The following is a 12,443-nucleotide window of genomic DNA, read 5'->3' as shown; positions in this document are numbered from 1 at the left end:
ATAGTATAGCAATGTTTGCAATAGAGCAAGGTGCTGGGTGTCAGACATAGGTTTACAGTCGGATATAATCATCTCTCTTAAGCAGATGTTGAGAAGAGTTATCTGGAAAGTGGAACAATTTCATTGAATTGTAGTGGCATTTTACCATTCAACAATTAGGAGGACTTTGATTAGCTCTGCAACAGCCACAGATGATGCTCAACGTGGAACTATGCCGGCTATAGTATTACGTTTTTTTGGTCACACATTGAGCACAGTATTTATATGAACAATTATTCTCTAATATAAGAGTATAACTTTCTGAATATCCAAACTCAGTTCTTGTGTTATTTATTCTACATAAAATGTGTTGACCGCCCTGTATGAACATGTCCAGCAGGGGTCAGTGTTGCCATAGAGATGTGTTATTATATCTATGAGTGCTGCTACGTGACGTCACAGTGGGCTGTGGCTTGAAGCGCCTCGTTCGCAGTTGCGCAAAACAGTCGTTCGAATCTCCAACCCGGATGTAACCAACGCCTAAGAGTTGCCTGGAAGAAACGGTGAGTTGTACTAAAAACTGTTGTAAGTATGTATATAGCTATATCATAGTTTAATAATACGTTTTTACATATATGCATTATGAAAGACCCTTTATCATTATTTACGTTATCCAGTAAGAAAACGCTCGTCCGTTGGCAACTATAGTCATGAAAATGTAAACGCTGGCTAACAAGCTAACTGGTTTAGCTAACGTTAGCCTTGTCAGTGAGGTTGTTATAACGTTAGCGTTAGTTCGGCCACTTCTACTTTAGCCTACTAGTACTTGTGTTAGCTTGAACTTTTACATTAATGTCTTGTACGAGTTGTACCCGAAGTGTACATGACGGAACGTTAGCCACACAAAGAAAACAAGGCAACAAAACAAAGTATCCAACTTTGTCAAAGTTTTAATAACATTTTCTAGAGACAAACAAGGCCGACGGAATATGATGAGTCGCAATTTCAGTTGTTGGTCTCATTTGACCCAGGACTTCAGCTGGTTATTTCAAATGACCAAGCAATAATAATTAATAAGGGTTGGTTGTGTGGTCGCAAGTTTCAACAGTATTTATTATTTTGTGATTTCGATACATTGCTCTTTCAGTGGACGTATCCAATAGCCGCTGCCAACATGGGTCTGACTGTAGCTATAGGCCTCCTATCATGTCGATTCTTAGCCATCTTTGCTGTTCAAGAATGCGGAAGTAGGCTTTCTCACTGTCATCAATATTCAGCTCATACATGTAATAACAGGCCTAGCCCCTATGCTGGAGATTATTTACATAATCCCACAAGTATAATACTTAAAACACGCTATTTCTTGATCAATAATGCCAATCGGATATTTGTGATTGATTGATTGAAAACTTTATTAACAGATTGTAGAATGGGTACAGTACAGCTCAATACATACAATTGTTAAGGGGATGCAGACCAGAGAAAGACTTTCGTCTTGTTTACATCAGGGTCCCCCATTTTCAATTCATCATAGAGTGACAACTGGAAAGCCTAATTTGTCTTGATTTTTGAAGGCCTACACCACATATAATAATAATACATTATAGACAAATGATATGACAGGTAGCTGTCAACTCAACCGAACACCGTCCTTTATGTCCAGAAGATGATGATGATGTGGTTGTTGCCTCTAACTTGTGTTATAGGTTGTACACTTGAGTCAGAAGTGAAGTCTCTAAAAGATGTCCTTGGATGTTGTGACTGCTGTGTGTATTACTTCCTCTGTGCCTGTCTGGCTATGTGTCTGCCTTCCTGTCACGCTATTGATGTTTGTGGTCGTTTTTGTTCTTTTTTCTTCTCTACAGATGCAGACTATAAAATGTGTAGTGGTAGGGGATGGTGCTGTAGGCAAAACATGCCTATTGATCTCCTACACGACTAACAAGTTCCCCTCAGAATATGTGCCTACGGTAAGAGGATGTTGTTGAGTGAATTCCAGGCCAAAGAGTGTTGTGATTGGATGGGCCCAGGAGATATTTTACCTTTCTATAAGAGAAAATGGAGCCACTTATCATTATTGTTATTGGGGATGGGAACAATTTAACACTTTCAGTGCCACCAGGTTAGCGCTGAATGCCACCATCCACTTTAATGTTATCGTTAATATCGCCTAATCTATGTTTTAAATTATGGCTATGTGTCTCCCGTCGCTTATCAAAGAATCCTTTTCCAGTCAGTGCTGTCGAGGCAGATTGGTTTTTTATCGCTTCATTTCCGTTTGAGAGCATTTTGAAAAGCACCCGTTTTGAGGTAAAAAAAAAAACAGTCCATTCTGGGGCATTCTGTGATAATCGTCTTTTACTGGAATATTCCAGAACGTTGATATTTGTCTGCCTATTTATGAATCGTTTTCAAATAAACGCTAGATGAACACTGATAACATAGATTCCTTACCTGACATCAGATGGTATCCAACTGGTATATTCCAATAGACCTATCTCAAACCCTGCCCCTTTTCTTGATCCTCCAATCACAGCTGTCACTTACCTCGGACTTCCTCGTACGAGGAAGTCAGAGGTAAGCGACAGCTGTGATTGGAGGATCAAGAAAAGAGGGCAGGGTTTTGAGACAGGTCCATTCCTGATCACCATTCGAAAAAAATCGATAAGTGTATAGATCCAACGTGTGTACAGTACATGATTCCGCGGGGCTCAGAGGCTCCAGAATGAACTCTGATAACCCCGGCTGCATCAGTGGACTGGAAAATGTAGAGTACAGGATTTTTCCCCCCATCCATTTTCATTGAGTCCATTCCAAAATCCCTTATGTCATCTGGGAGGCGATAGGGGGTGCTTTTTTCCACATCTGATCGCCGGCGGCTCTCGGGTAGACTAGGGTAGGCTCGCGTGATACAATATGATTTCAGATCGCTAAAAAAAAAAAACTGGAAATCTCGTGAGTGGCTTTCAACGAGATATTAATAATTCAGAGAAAACTCGTGAGTGGCATAGAAAGTGTTAAAGGCGAATGTCACCCTTTTTTTTAAGAATTCACATATGTTCTTACTGTGGCCCAGGACAGTTCAGTCAGTATTTGCAAACACGCACATGCACCACTTAAAATGGGTGGCATTCTCCTTTAAATCACTAGTAGTTGGTTAATCATTGGTTGATGTAGGCCTTGTTGGCAATAGAAACACAGTATTAGCTTAAAGGAAAATGCCAACATTTTGGGAAATTCGCTTATTTGCCATCTTCCCTGGAGTTAGACAAGAAGATACATACCTTTTTTGTCTCTGTGCATGCAGTAGGCTTAGGGAACGCCCGCACCGTTAGCGTAGCTTAGCTTCATCACTGGAAGTGGGGCAGTCCTTTACCCTGAAGTTCCCTACAGTCACGAAATACACTCCAAATACAACTCCAAAACGTTCCTGTAAACATGTTGTGACCTGTGTATTTACCACGTGGAGAAATAAAAAATAATTGAATTCGACGTTTTCTGAGCAAATACTCTGATCTATTTTTTGCCTAACCACTCCTCTGGGCGCAGTGATTTCACGCAACGCAGTGCTACTTTCTAACGTGACGCCAGTGTTTGTTTACATTCTCATTTCATTCAAAGGATCCGAACAGATCCGAAACAGTATTCCCATGGCTGGTGTTGATATGCTGCTAGCTAACGAAAACCAACAAACACAGAACCGGACACTCAAGCAGAAAACGAGGCATAATTTTTACTTCCGGTCGGGGGGGGGTTCAAAATAAAAGAGCGACGTCTAAAGCACCGGAAATACGTTTATTTTGTACATTATCTAACGTTAACACAAACCTAAACTAACGTTACAACTAACTTAAAGTTAATTTAGGTTTGTGTTAACGTTAGATAATGTACAAAATACACATTTCCGGTGCTTTAGACGTCGCTCTTTTATTTTAAAACCCCCCGACCGGAAGTAAAAATTATGCCTAGTTTTCTACTTGAGTGTCCGGTTCTGTGTTTGTTGGTTTTCGTTAGCTAGCAGCATAATTACACCAGCCATGGGAATACTGTTTTCTAAATTGTGGAGGCTTTTAATCGTCAAGGTAAGAGGATTTGAAGGCATGGTATCTAGAGCTGTCTTAAATACTTCAAACGTTTTTTTTGCCTCAAATCTTGCGCCTCCATTCCAATGAAACGAAAGTAAGCGGCGCCTCGACTCCACCTCTCTACAACAAGCATGTGGAGATTATCTGTGTTGAAAACAACAAGGACATGTGCAGCAGACATGTCGACGAAGAAGTCATCAGACGTGTGGTTACACTTTAAAATATGCAAAGACAATGCCCAAAAAGCAGAGTGCCAGATATGCCAGAAGAAAATGGCATATCACAACTCTACAACAACTTTGTCAAATCACCTAAAAAACGTAAGTATGCTGGAGTGATGATTCCATGAGTTCAAGTTGTTTTATTGTCACATACAAGGTGACAGTACTCCCAGTTGTACTCCAGCAAAAAATTGTTCCGAGTATATTTGCTCAGAAAACATAAATGTCGAATTCAATAATTTTTTATTTCTCCACGTGGTAAATACACAGGTCACTCACAACATGTTTACAGGAACGTTTTGTAGTGTATTTCATGACTGTAGGGAACTTCAGGTTAAAGGACTGCCCCACTTTCAGTGATGAAGCTAAGCTACGCTAACGGTACGGGCGTTCCCTAAGCCTACTGCATGCACGGAGACAAAAAAAGTATGTATCTTCTTGTCTAACTCCAGGGAAGATTGCCAATAAGCTAATTTCCCAAAATGTTTGCGTTTTCCTTTAATCTAAATTTGACTTAAATAGAAACCATTTCCATACTAAAGCTCCACATTTTCATTACAATATAGCTCAAACATGCATTTCATACATTTTATACATTAAACAGTGTTTTCCCCAATATACTGTATGTCCTCCCCAACTGGTAAAAAAGCATAATCTCACCTGGAGGGAACATTTTATTTACCGTAATTTTCGCACTATAAGCCGCACCTGAATATAAGCCGCAGCAGCTAAATTGAATGATGTGTACATATATAAGCCGCACTGGACTATAAGCTATAATATTTTGATTTTTACATTTTCGGGTTTGGTCACGGCGAGTCCCATATAAGCTGCACCGTTATATAAGCCGCAGGGTTGAAAAATGGGGGGGGAAAGGCGTGGCTTATAGTCCGAAAATTACGGCATTTTCTTTTATGACATAAATGCCCCTATTCAGTGCAGGACTGATTGTCTGTTTGCTTGTTACACTTTTTTTGTGACTGGAGTATAAATGTTTTCATAGTATTTTAGTGAGTGGTTGGTGACGACATCACGCAGATAGGGGAAACACTGAACATTAATTGGGAAAAATAATAAGAGTCAATGAGTCATCATCCATGACTTGTATTGCACAGGGGTTTGGGCCGAGTGGGAGTCGGCCTAGTTATGTTTGATTTTGACATTTTTCTACATTTACATTTAGTCATTTAGCTGAAACTCTTTTATCCAAAGCGACTTACAAGTTCTGTACGACAAGTCATCAGGAAGGGCACAACTCTATCAGCTGAGCAACAATGTTCATCAAAGTGTTGAGTGCTACAGTGTAGGTTAGTTTAAAAGTGCATGACAGTAAGGTTATTTAGGGTTCGATTTTATTTCTTTATCTATTTCTCTATTTTTAGACTAGTTATTTGGTTGAACAATCGTTGGGGAAATAAACTGAGATTCCCATCCCTAGTTATTTTCTTAGCCTCTTATTCTTAAAACATTTCATACTTAACAATGTTTTTCATGTCTGTGTGTGTCCAAAGGTTTTCGATAATTATGCAGTGACTGTTATGATTGGAGGGGAGCCGTACACACTTGGGCTTTTTGACACAGCAGGTAAAGTGAATATATTTAGCAGAATATCTCTCTCTCTGTTAATCTGGCTGTCTTATTATGTTGTAGTCTGTCCAAATCTCACATTCCGATACGCAATATCGGTCCTCTCTCTTTCCTTTCTGATTGGTCCATTCAGGTCAAGAGGATTATGACAGACTGCGTCCTCTCAGCTACCCCCAGACAGATGTCTTCCTCGTCTGCTTCTCTGTTGTCTCCCCCTCATCTTTTGAGAATGTTAGAGAAAAGGTCAGTATTTTACTGTCGCCATAGTTGGAACAGATCCTTACACCCTCGGAGAAAAACATCTCTGGACTTGTTTATATGGAGCTGAGAATGAAGGATGGTTAATGTCCATTTGATCTTCAACTCTTTTTCCCCTCCTAGTAGGTTCCTGAGATCTCTCACCACTGCCCTTGAACGCCCTTCCTACCACTGAGCACTCATCTCCAACTCTTTGTCTTTTCCCCCCCAGTGGGTTCCTGAGATCTCTCACCACTGCCCCCGTACGCCCTTCCTACTAGTGGGCACTCAGGTGGACCTGCGGGATGACAGTAACACAGTAGAGAAGCTAGCCAAGAACAAACAGCGGCCCCTGTCCCTAGAAAGTGGGGACAAGCTGGCCCGCGACCTCAGGGCTGTCAAGTATGTGGAGTGCTCTGCCCTCACACAGGTAGGACCCGTTCTACATTCACTGCACCGTGCACAGACATCCACATGCACTCACTTTAGACACCTTTTTAACACTGCACCATATTTTATTTATTTATTTATTACTAAAATATTTTTGCATTGCATTGTTTGCATTGCATTTTTGCATTTTGTTTGCATTTTGTACTTTAGTTTTTTATATTGTATATTTTGTATAGTGTTTGGTCTTTATTATTTCTACTGTATGAAGCACAATCTCAGGACTGGAGGCTCATACATAACCAAGCATTTCACTGTAATGTACATGTACCTTGTATGTGACAATAAAACAACTTGAACTCATGGAATCATCACTCCCAGTTGTTATATAGAGGAGTGCCATATCCTTTTCTTTTTTTTAATAATGAATATTAACATGCTTTATCCTATATTTCTTGTTCTCTCCTGTTCTTATATTTGCTGCTGCTCAGAGAGGACTGAAGAATGTGTTTGACGAGGCCATCCTGGCAGCCTTGGAACCTCCCGAGACCAAACCCAAGAAACGCTGCAAACTGCTATAGATGGGCGGGACGGAGCGTGTGATGGAAGAGGAGTTAGGAACGGGTGGGGACAAGAGACAAGAGACGGATCAATGGCCATCGTAATAGGGCGAAACTGTGTCCTGACAAAGGAGAAAACGGTGGGGAAGGTTAGATGAAATGGCATTGAGATTCACTCCAATACATAGACCCTGCTTGTGCCTTAGTGTGTATTGAGAGGGTGGGAGACGACTAATAGATTCTCTTAATACATTGAATGCAATAGGAGAAAGATAACTTTCACTTCTCTCCTTTTTCTTTGAGCTTTTTAGAAATGGCAGTGTTTTCCCTATCATGACTTTATTAGGTGGGCCGGGCCCCCCTGCCTGTCACCATTGATCACCCCCTTTAAGAAAATATATACTGTATATTATATGGTTGCAGTTGGTTGCCTTTGTATTTTGCCTGCCTTTTTTGGGGGCCTTTTGGAACTTGTGCCCAGCTTGAGAAAATAAACGGGGGGACTCGAGTGGTTGCACCTAACATTAAGTCTCTTATCGGTATTACAGATTTGAAGAGCGACTTAATGTTAAGTTGTACAGGATTTGGTTCCTTTCTTGGCCACTTTTGAGTTGGACGAAGAAAAACCACAAAAGATTTTATTTCCACTCCAGACCAGTGTAGCAAGTTAGAATGGTTACTTTCTTCCAACGCCCAGTGAACTGTGGGAAGACCAAGTGCATTGTCACCATTCTGCCTTCTGCAGGTGACTCCTTGAACTGCATTTATTATATTTTATTCCTCTTTTATGTGTATGTTGTATTAATTCTATGACTTTGTTATTTGGGGAAATTCTTAGCATTTATTCATTTTGAAACGTTTTTATTTTATCTTTGATTTTTTTTATTATTATTATTGCTAGACTACCAATTGTGAGTGATTGATAATATAACAAATTAAGCTGTAATATTTTTAATGGATCTTGATAGACATTTTTATGAGATAATAACTTTTCTTAGACTTCTGGGTGTTTGTAATCGCAGAATGTTTGTAATAAAACTGTTTAACTGACATGAAAAAAATATATAGTTCTGGTCATTTCTGTCATTTTCAAGAAAAGGGAACACACAACATACCATTAATAAAAGAGAAAATCTTTATTTGACCAAATAAACTTTGCAGAGAAGTATTCCATGAAACAGGATTGCTATTAGCCAGCAAAAGAATTGAACAATATATCGTCTTGATTTGTGCAACGTAAATATATGGCATTATCTATTGTTGGGCATGTTCTTTCAACAGGGAACTCGGGAGATGCTTCTCTTGGCGTTATGGATAAAACCAACTCATTACAGTATGATTTCTGGAACAGCCCTAAAAGCACAGGTTATGTAGCAACATAACGGCAGTATCACATGAGGACAAGGGGCCAGAAACACCTGACAGACACTGATGTCATGAAGGGAAAGTTACTCTCACTGCTAATGGGGTCACTGGTGGAATCTGAAATGGGCTTACAACGTCAGATACACAAATAAATAGAGGCCAAATAACATAAATACCGTAAATGTATACAGGGACTTGCTAGCCTATGACGCTGAAATTAAACCATAGACTAATGCATAAAAGAGAAGCAAGTGCTGTAATATTCCTATTAGTTATGGTTAATTTCAGCTGTGAAAGCTTTGTCAGTTCAAAGTAAGATTAACTATGTCTGCGTGCATTTTTTGTATACATACCTGCCAGCTTGTTTGTCTGTCTCATCGATAAATGCATGTTTTGTGTCATTTAAGAAAAAAACAGGTGGTGACAACTGCGTGTACATTCCTTAGCAGTACGGCTTATGCTTATTGGTGCCCCTTTTTCATCTAACTTTGCAGGATTAACATTAAAATTCTAGAAATGGGCCCTTGGGTAACAATTGCAGCTTGAAAATGGGTTTAACCATAGGCTAAGGATGTGCAGTGTGCGAACAACCGTTGGTTTCCAGAATATCTGGTCTTGTCTTCAAGAGAGTCTGGGTGTCTTGTTTGCTGTTGGTTACAGTGTCTGTCTGCTCAGTGCTGTGGTTCTGTTGTGGACCCACTCACACCCTACAGGTGTGAATGGTGACTGTGTTCTTGCACTGCTGGCAGCGGACTGAGCAGCACCAGGAGAACTTGCAGGAGCACCGTTGCACCACCTCAGCCCGGCCGGCACGGTACCCCGGCCCACAACACACCAGCTCACAGCCGTCTGGGGCCAGTCTGGAGGTGCCTAGAATGTGACACACGGTTACTGTTTCAGGTTTCAGAGGGTGAGTGGATTGTTTTACTGTAGCAATTCATGATGAAACAATTCATTGATAAATCTGGATTCTTCTGCTGTGATCCAAATAGAAGGGAACTTGGCTCTCACCATTACATCGCCTCCCAGCGGTCCCGGGGATACCGTTGTCGGGGTCGAGACGACAGAAGTCTGGAGAGGGGGCGAGGTACACCAGGTCCCTGGCTGCAGGGGGTTTGACCTGGGGGTCACGGGGCAGCAGGGCTGTTCTGGAGCCTATACGGGACAGGCGGACCTGGGGCGGGGGGGGCAGAGGGGTATACTGAAGGCTTCATCAGATTCATAACTTGTACAAGGAGCCTTCATGTCATTATTATAAACATATCTACTAGCTGGGGTGGAGAAGAGGAGTATTGTGTAATATACTGATACCTCTGTAGCTCCGTCAAACCGCTCCTTGAGAACGGCGCCGACACGTCTGAACGGAGGCATGACCTTCCAACAGGTCCTCAGCTCGCAGGAGCCGGAGACGCCGTGACACTTGCACTCCACCTGCATGTTGTGAAGGATGGCCTGAAGATGGAGGGATGGTCGATGGAAGAAGAAGGGATGACGGGAGCAGAGGGAATAAATGGAGTAACGATAGAGAAGATCTGTGTCAGAAGGAGGGTAGAGGGGGGGGGGCTCGATTCACTCTCACACAGACATGCTCTAATCATGGACGTGATCCCCTCACCAACCTTACGACCGGCCTCGTTGTTATGGATGTTCATGAGTGGTCGCCCCGCCGACAGCCCTTTGGCCCGCTCTGGTTCATCAACAAAGGTCTGAGAGAAGGCCACACCGTAGGACAGGTTGTCACTGCAGCCAGACCACTGGAAACCTGGGTGGGGGGAGAGAAAGTAAGACCCACTTCCACACTGAACCAAATAATGAATCATATTTGATGTATTTTTACTTGGGGGGGGGGGGGGGCGTCTCCAAACTCACCCTCGGGGCTGACCCCCCTGACCTTTCTGTCACAGCCACACCTCTCTAGCTCCCCCCGACTGCAGCCTCGTGTCACTGCCACCGCCACGGCTGCCGAGGACAAAGCGTGTACAAAGGCAGCCTCACGCGTGCCTGGTTTGAGAATAAAGAATAATGGAATCGGTGATGAATCGCGAGGTATCTCCATTCCACAATGCTGAGTAAGACAGTAGGCCATTGATGACCTTGGTGTATATGAGTTTACCTTGGTTCATAACTCTGCCAAACACGTTGACGCCACGCGGGGTGGTGGAGCAGTTCCAACGACGGTTCCTGAACTGGTGCTGACACTGAATAGACGGTGACACACAGTGAAACAGGGTACTCTTGTCTGATCATCCTTTAGTAGTGGAGTTAATGGTTTCCTTTGAACATCTCTAAGATTAGCAGGCCCAGTACAGTATTGATGATGATGGTGGTGGTGGTGGTCATCATGAGGATAATTATGCAACAGCAAGTTGACAATGGTGATGATAGTGGTGGCAGTGTTGTTGTTGTTGATGATGATGATGATGATGATGATGACCCCCCACCCCCCATCAATGACGATGATGATGGTGATGACGACTGCAGATCATCCTGACCCAGAGACCTTCTGCTCTCAGGCCATACCTCCTCTATGACCATCTCAGCTGCCTTGCGTACGGACTCCATGACCTCCCCCCGAGCCCTGCACACCCCCACCTGCCCGGGGGAGAGCCCCCTCAACCGCGCACATGGGGCAGCACCGGACACGGGCCTGGAGCGAGGCAGCCTCGCCAGGGAGCTGGGACACAGAAGAAGGTGGGGGAGGGAGGGGGGGGGGGGGGGGGGGGGTGATAGTCGGTTGAACAGTGGATTATTGAGAAAAAGGTAGGACACACAGATCGCCAGAGAGGGAGACAGGGTGAAAGAGGTGGGGAGAGAGCGAAGGAGAAGAGAGGAGAGGAAAGAAAGGGTGAAAAGGGGGACAACGAGGTAATGATGGGGAGAGGGTTTTAGAGAGAAAGGAAACGAGGGAAAGACCGGCAGACAAAAGAGACAGAGAAGCCACAGTGAGCGGAGAGAGAGAGAGAAAAAAGAGAAAAGGTCACCAAGAACGAGACAAAGAGAGAAAGGGGAGCGACAGAAAGAGATTTAGAGACACGTCACCATCTTTTAAAAGTTATAGCATGACAAACAAACTCCCTCTTTCTCTTCCTCCCCTGCACGCCAGACTTACAGCCAGTTGGTTGCCATGGTGGGGTGGGTTGCCCATAGCAACAGCAGGAGGAGTGGTGCCGTGAGATTGACAGCGGAGACAGTTGGCATCAGACTGTCTGTCTGTCCGTCCGTCTCCGTGCGTCAGGTTGGGTCCTTGGACGGCAGGCTGCCCGTTTCCACGGTTACACAGCGTTGCCTGTCAGTCAGTCTGTCTGTATGTATGTATGCTGGTGTTGGTCTGTTTCTGGTCCAGATCCTGGGGATGATCCCCTCATATCTGTTGACAGGAAAAGATAACACAAGAGTTAAGTTCACTGTCCGAAAAGTATTGTTCATTCTTTCCTACGGTCCTATCAGCCATATTTGCAATGATCTTTAATTGTATGTTCATCCGTCTCTGACTTTGTAGTGTATGACTTTTTATCAGTCAGTGCATACATATATGTGAGACAAAAGGACAAAATAGCATTTTGCTTAAAAACTCCACACAGTTATTAATATTCAGTAATCTTCAAAAACTTCAAACTAAAATGTTTGTTTTCCACCCTGTAATTCCCAGGTGAAACATATTCCCATGGATAAATACAGTATAGCATTGTTTCTTACCAGTTCATGTCCAGTGGTATCCAGTTGTTCTTTTCTTTGATGTCGCGCCGATTCGATTGAAGTTTAATCCGAATTCTCAGTGAACTGTCTCAATGATGTCCTTGGTCAATATCCACTTTTGTGCTATTAGCAAAAGCATGCTCACAAGAGGGTTTTATGTACTCTAAGCAAAGGTTATCCTTCAGGGACAAAAAGAAAAGAGAAGTCATGTCCCCATATCCAAAGTTGCCGTGACCAAATTAATCTTAGTTTGACGGATCAAAATTGGCCAGAATATCAAAACTCAACATCCAGTAATGCTTCTCAAAACCAACCTGATTAGGCAA

The 12,443-nt window shown here is 42.8% G+C and overlaps 2 protein-coding genes across 2 annotated transcripts; one reads left to right on the top strand and one right to left on the bottom strand.

The window, feature by feature from the left end:
• The first annotated feature begins 395 nt into the window (after positions 1–395).
• cdc42l (cell division cycle 42, like) lies at positions 396–8,111 on the top strand. The gene is made up of 6 exons (XM_084336233.1): positions 396–542; positions 1,845–1,949; positions 5,797–5,869; positions 6,006–6,115; positions 6,342–6,539; positions 6,988–8,111. The coding sequence occupies exons 2-6, from the start codon at positions 1,845–1,847 to the stop codon at positions 7,075–7,077; spliced, it is 576 nt and encodes a 191-aa protein (XP_084192359.1). The 5' UTR covers positions 396–542; the 3' UTR covers positions 7,078–8,111.
• Positions 8,112–9,121: 1,010 nt separating this feature from the next.
• wnt4b (wingless-type MMTV integration site family, member 4b) lies at positions 9,122–11,619 on the bottom strand (the record flags this gene model as incomplete). The annotated part of the gene is made up of 8 exons (XM_084336384.1): positions 9,122–9,291; positions 9,433–9,595; positions 9,733–9,873; positions 10,041–10,183; positions 10,291–10,422; positions 10,535–10,619; positions 10,942–11,095; positions 11,531–11,619. 8 exons carry the CDS (start codon positions 11,617–11,619, stop codon positions 9,122–9,124), a joined length of 1,077 nt encoding a protein of 358 aa, XP_084192510.1.
• Between the last annotated feature and the right edge of the window lie 824 nt (positions 11,620–12,443).

The sequence above is a fragment of the Notolepis coatsorum genome (assembly GCF_963971535.1).
Source record: "Notolepis coatsorum genome assembly, chromosome: 19".
Taxonomy (NCBI): domain Eukaryota; kingdom Metazoa; phylum Chordata; class Actinopteri; order Aulopiformes; family Paralepididae; genus Notolepis; species Notolepis coatsorum.
The sequence above is the reverse complement of the archived record's forward strand: the minus strand, read 5'-3'. Positions and strand labels throughout refer to the sequence as shown.

Coding starts and splice junctions, on each gene's coding strand:
- cdc42l (XM_084336233.1), top strand. CDS start 1,845: ATGCAGACTATAAAATGTGTAGTGGTAGGGGATGGTGCTGTAGGCAAA. Junction 6,116..6,341: donor TTGAGAATGTTAGAGAAAAG/GTCAGTATTTTA, acceptor TTTCCCCCCCAG/TGGGTTCCTGAGATCTCTCA. Junction 6,540..6,987: donor AGTGCTCTGCCCTCACACAG/GTAGGACCCGTT, acceptor GCTGCTGCTCAG/AGAGGACTGAAGAATGTGTT.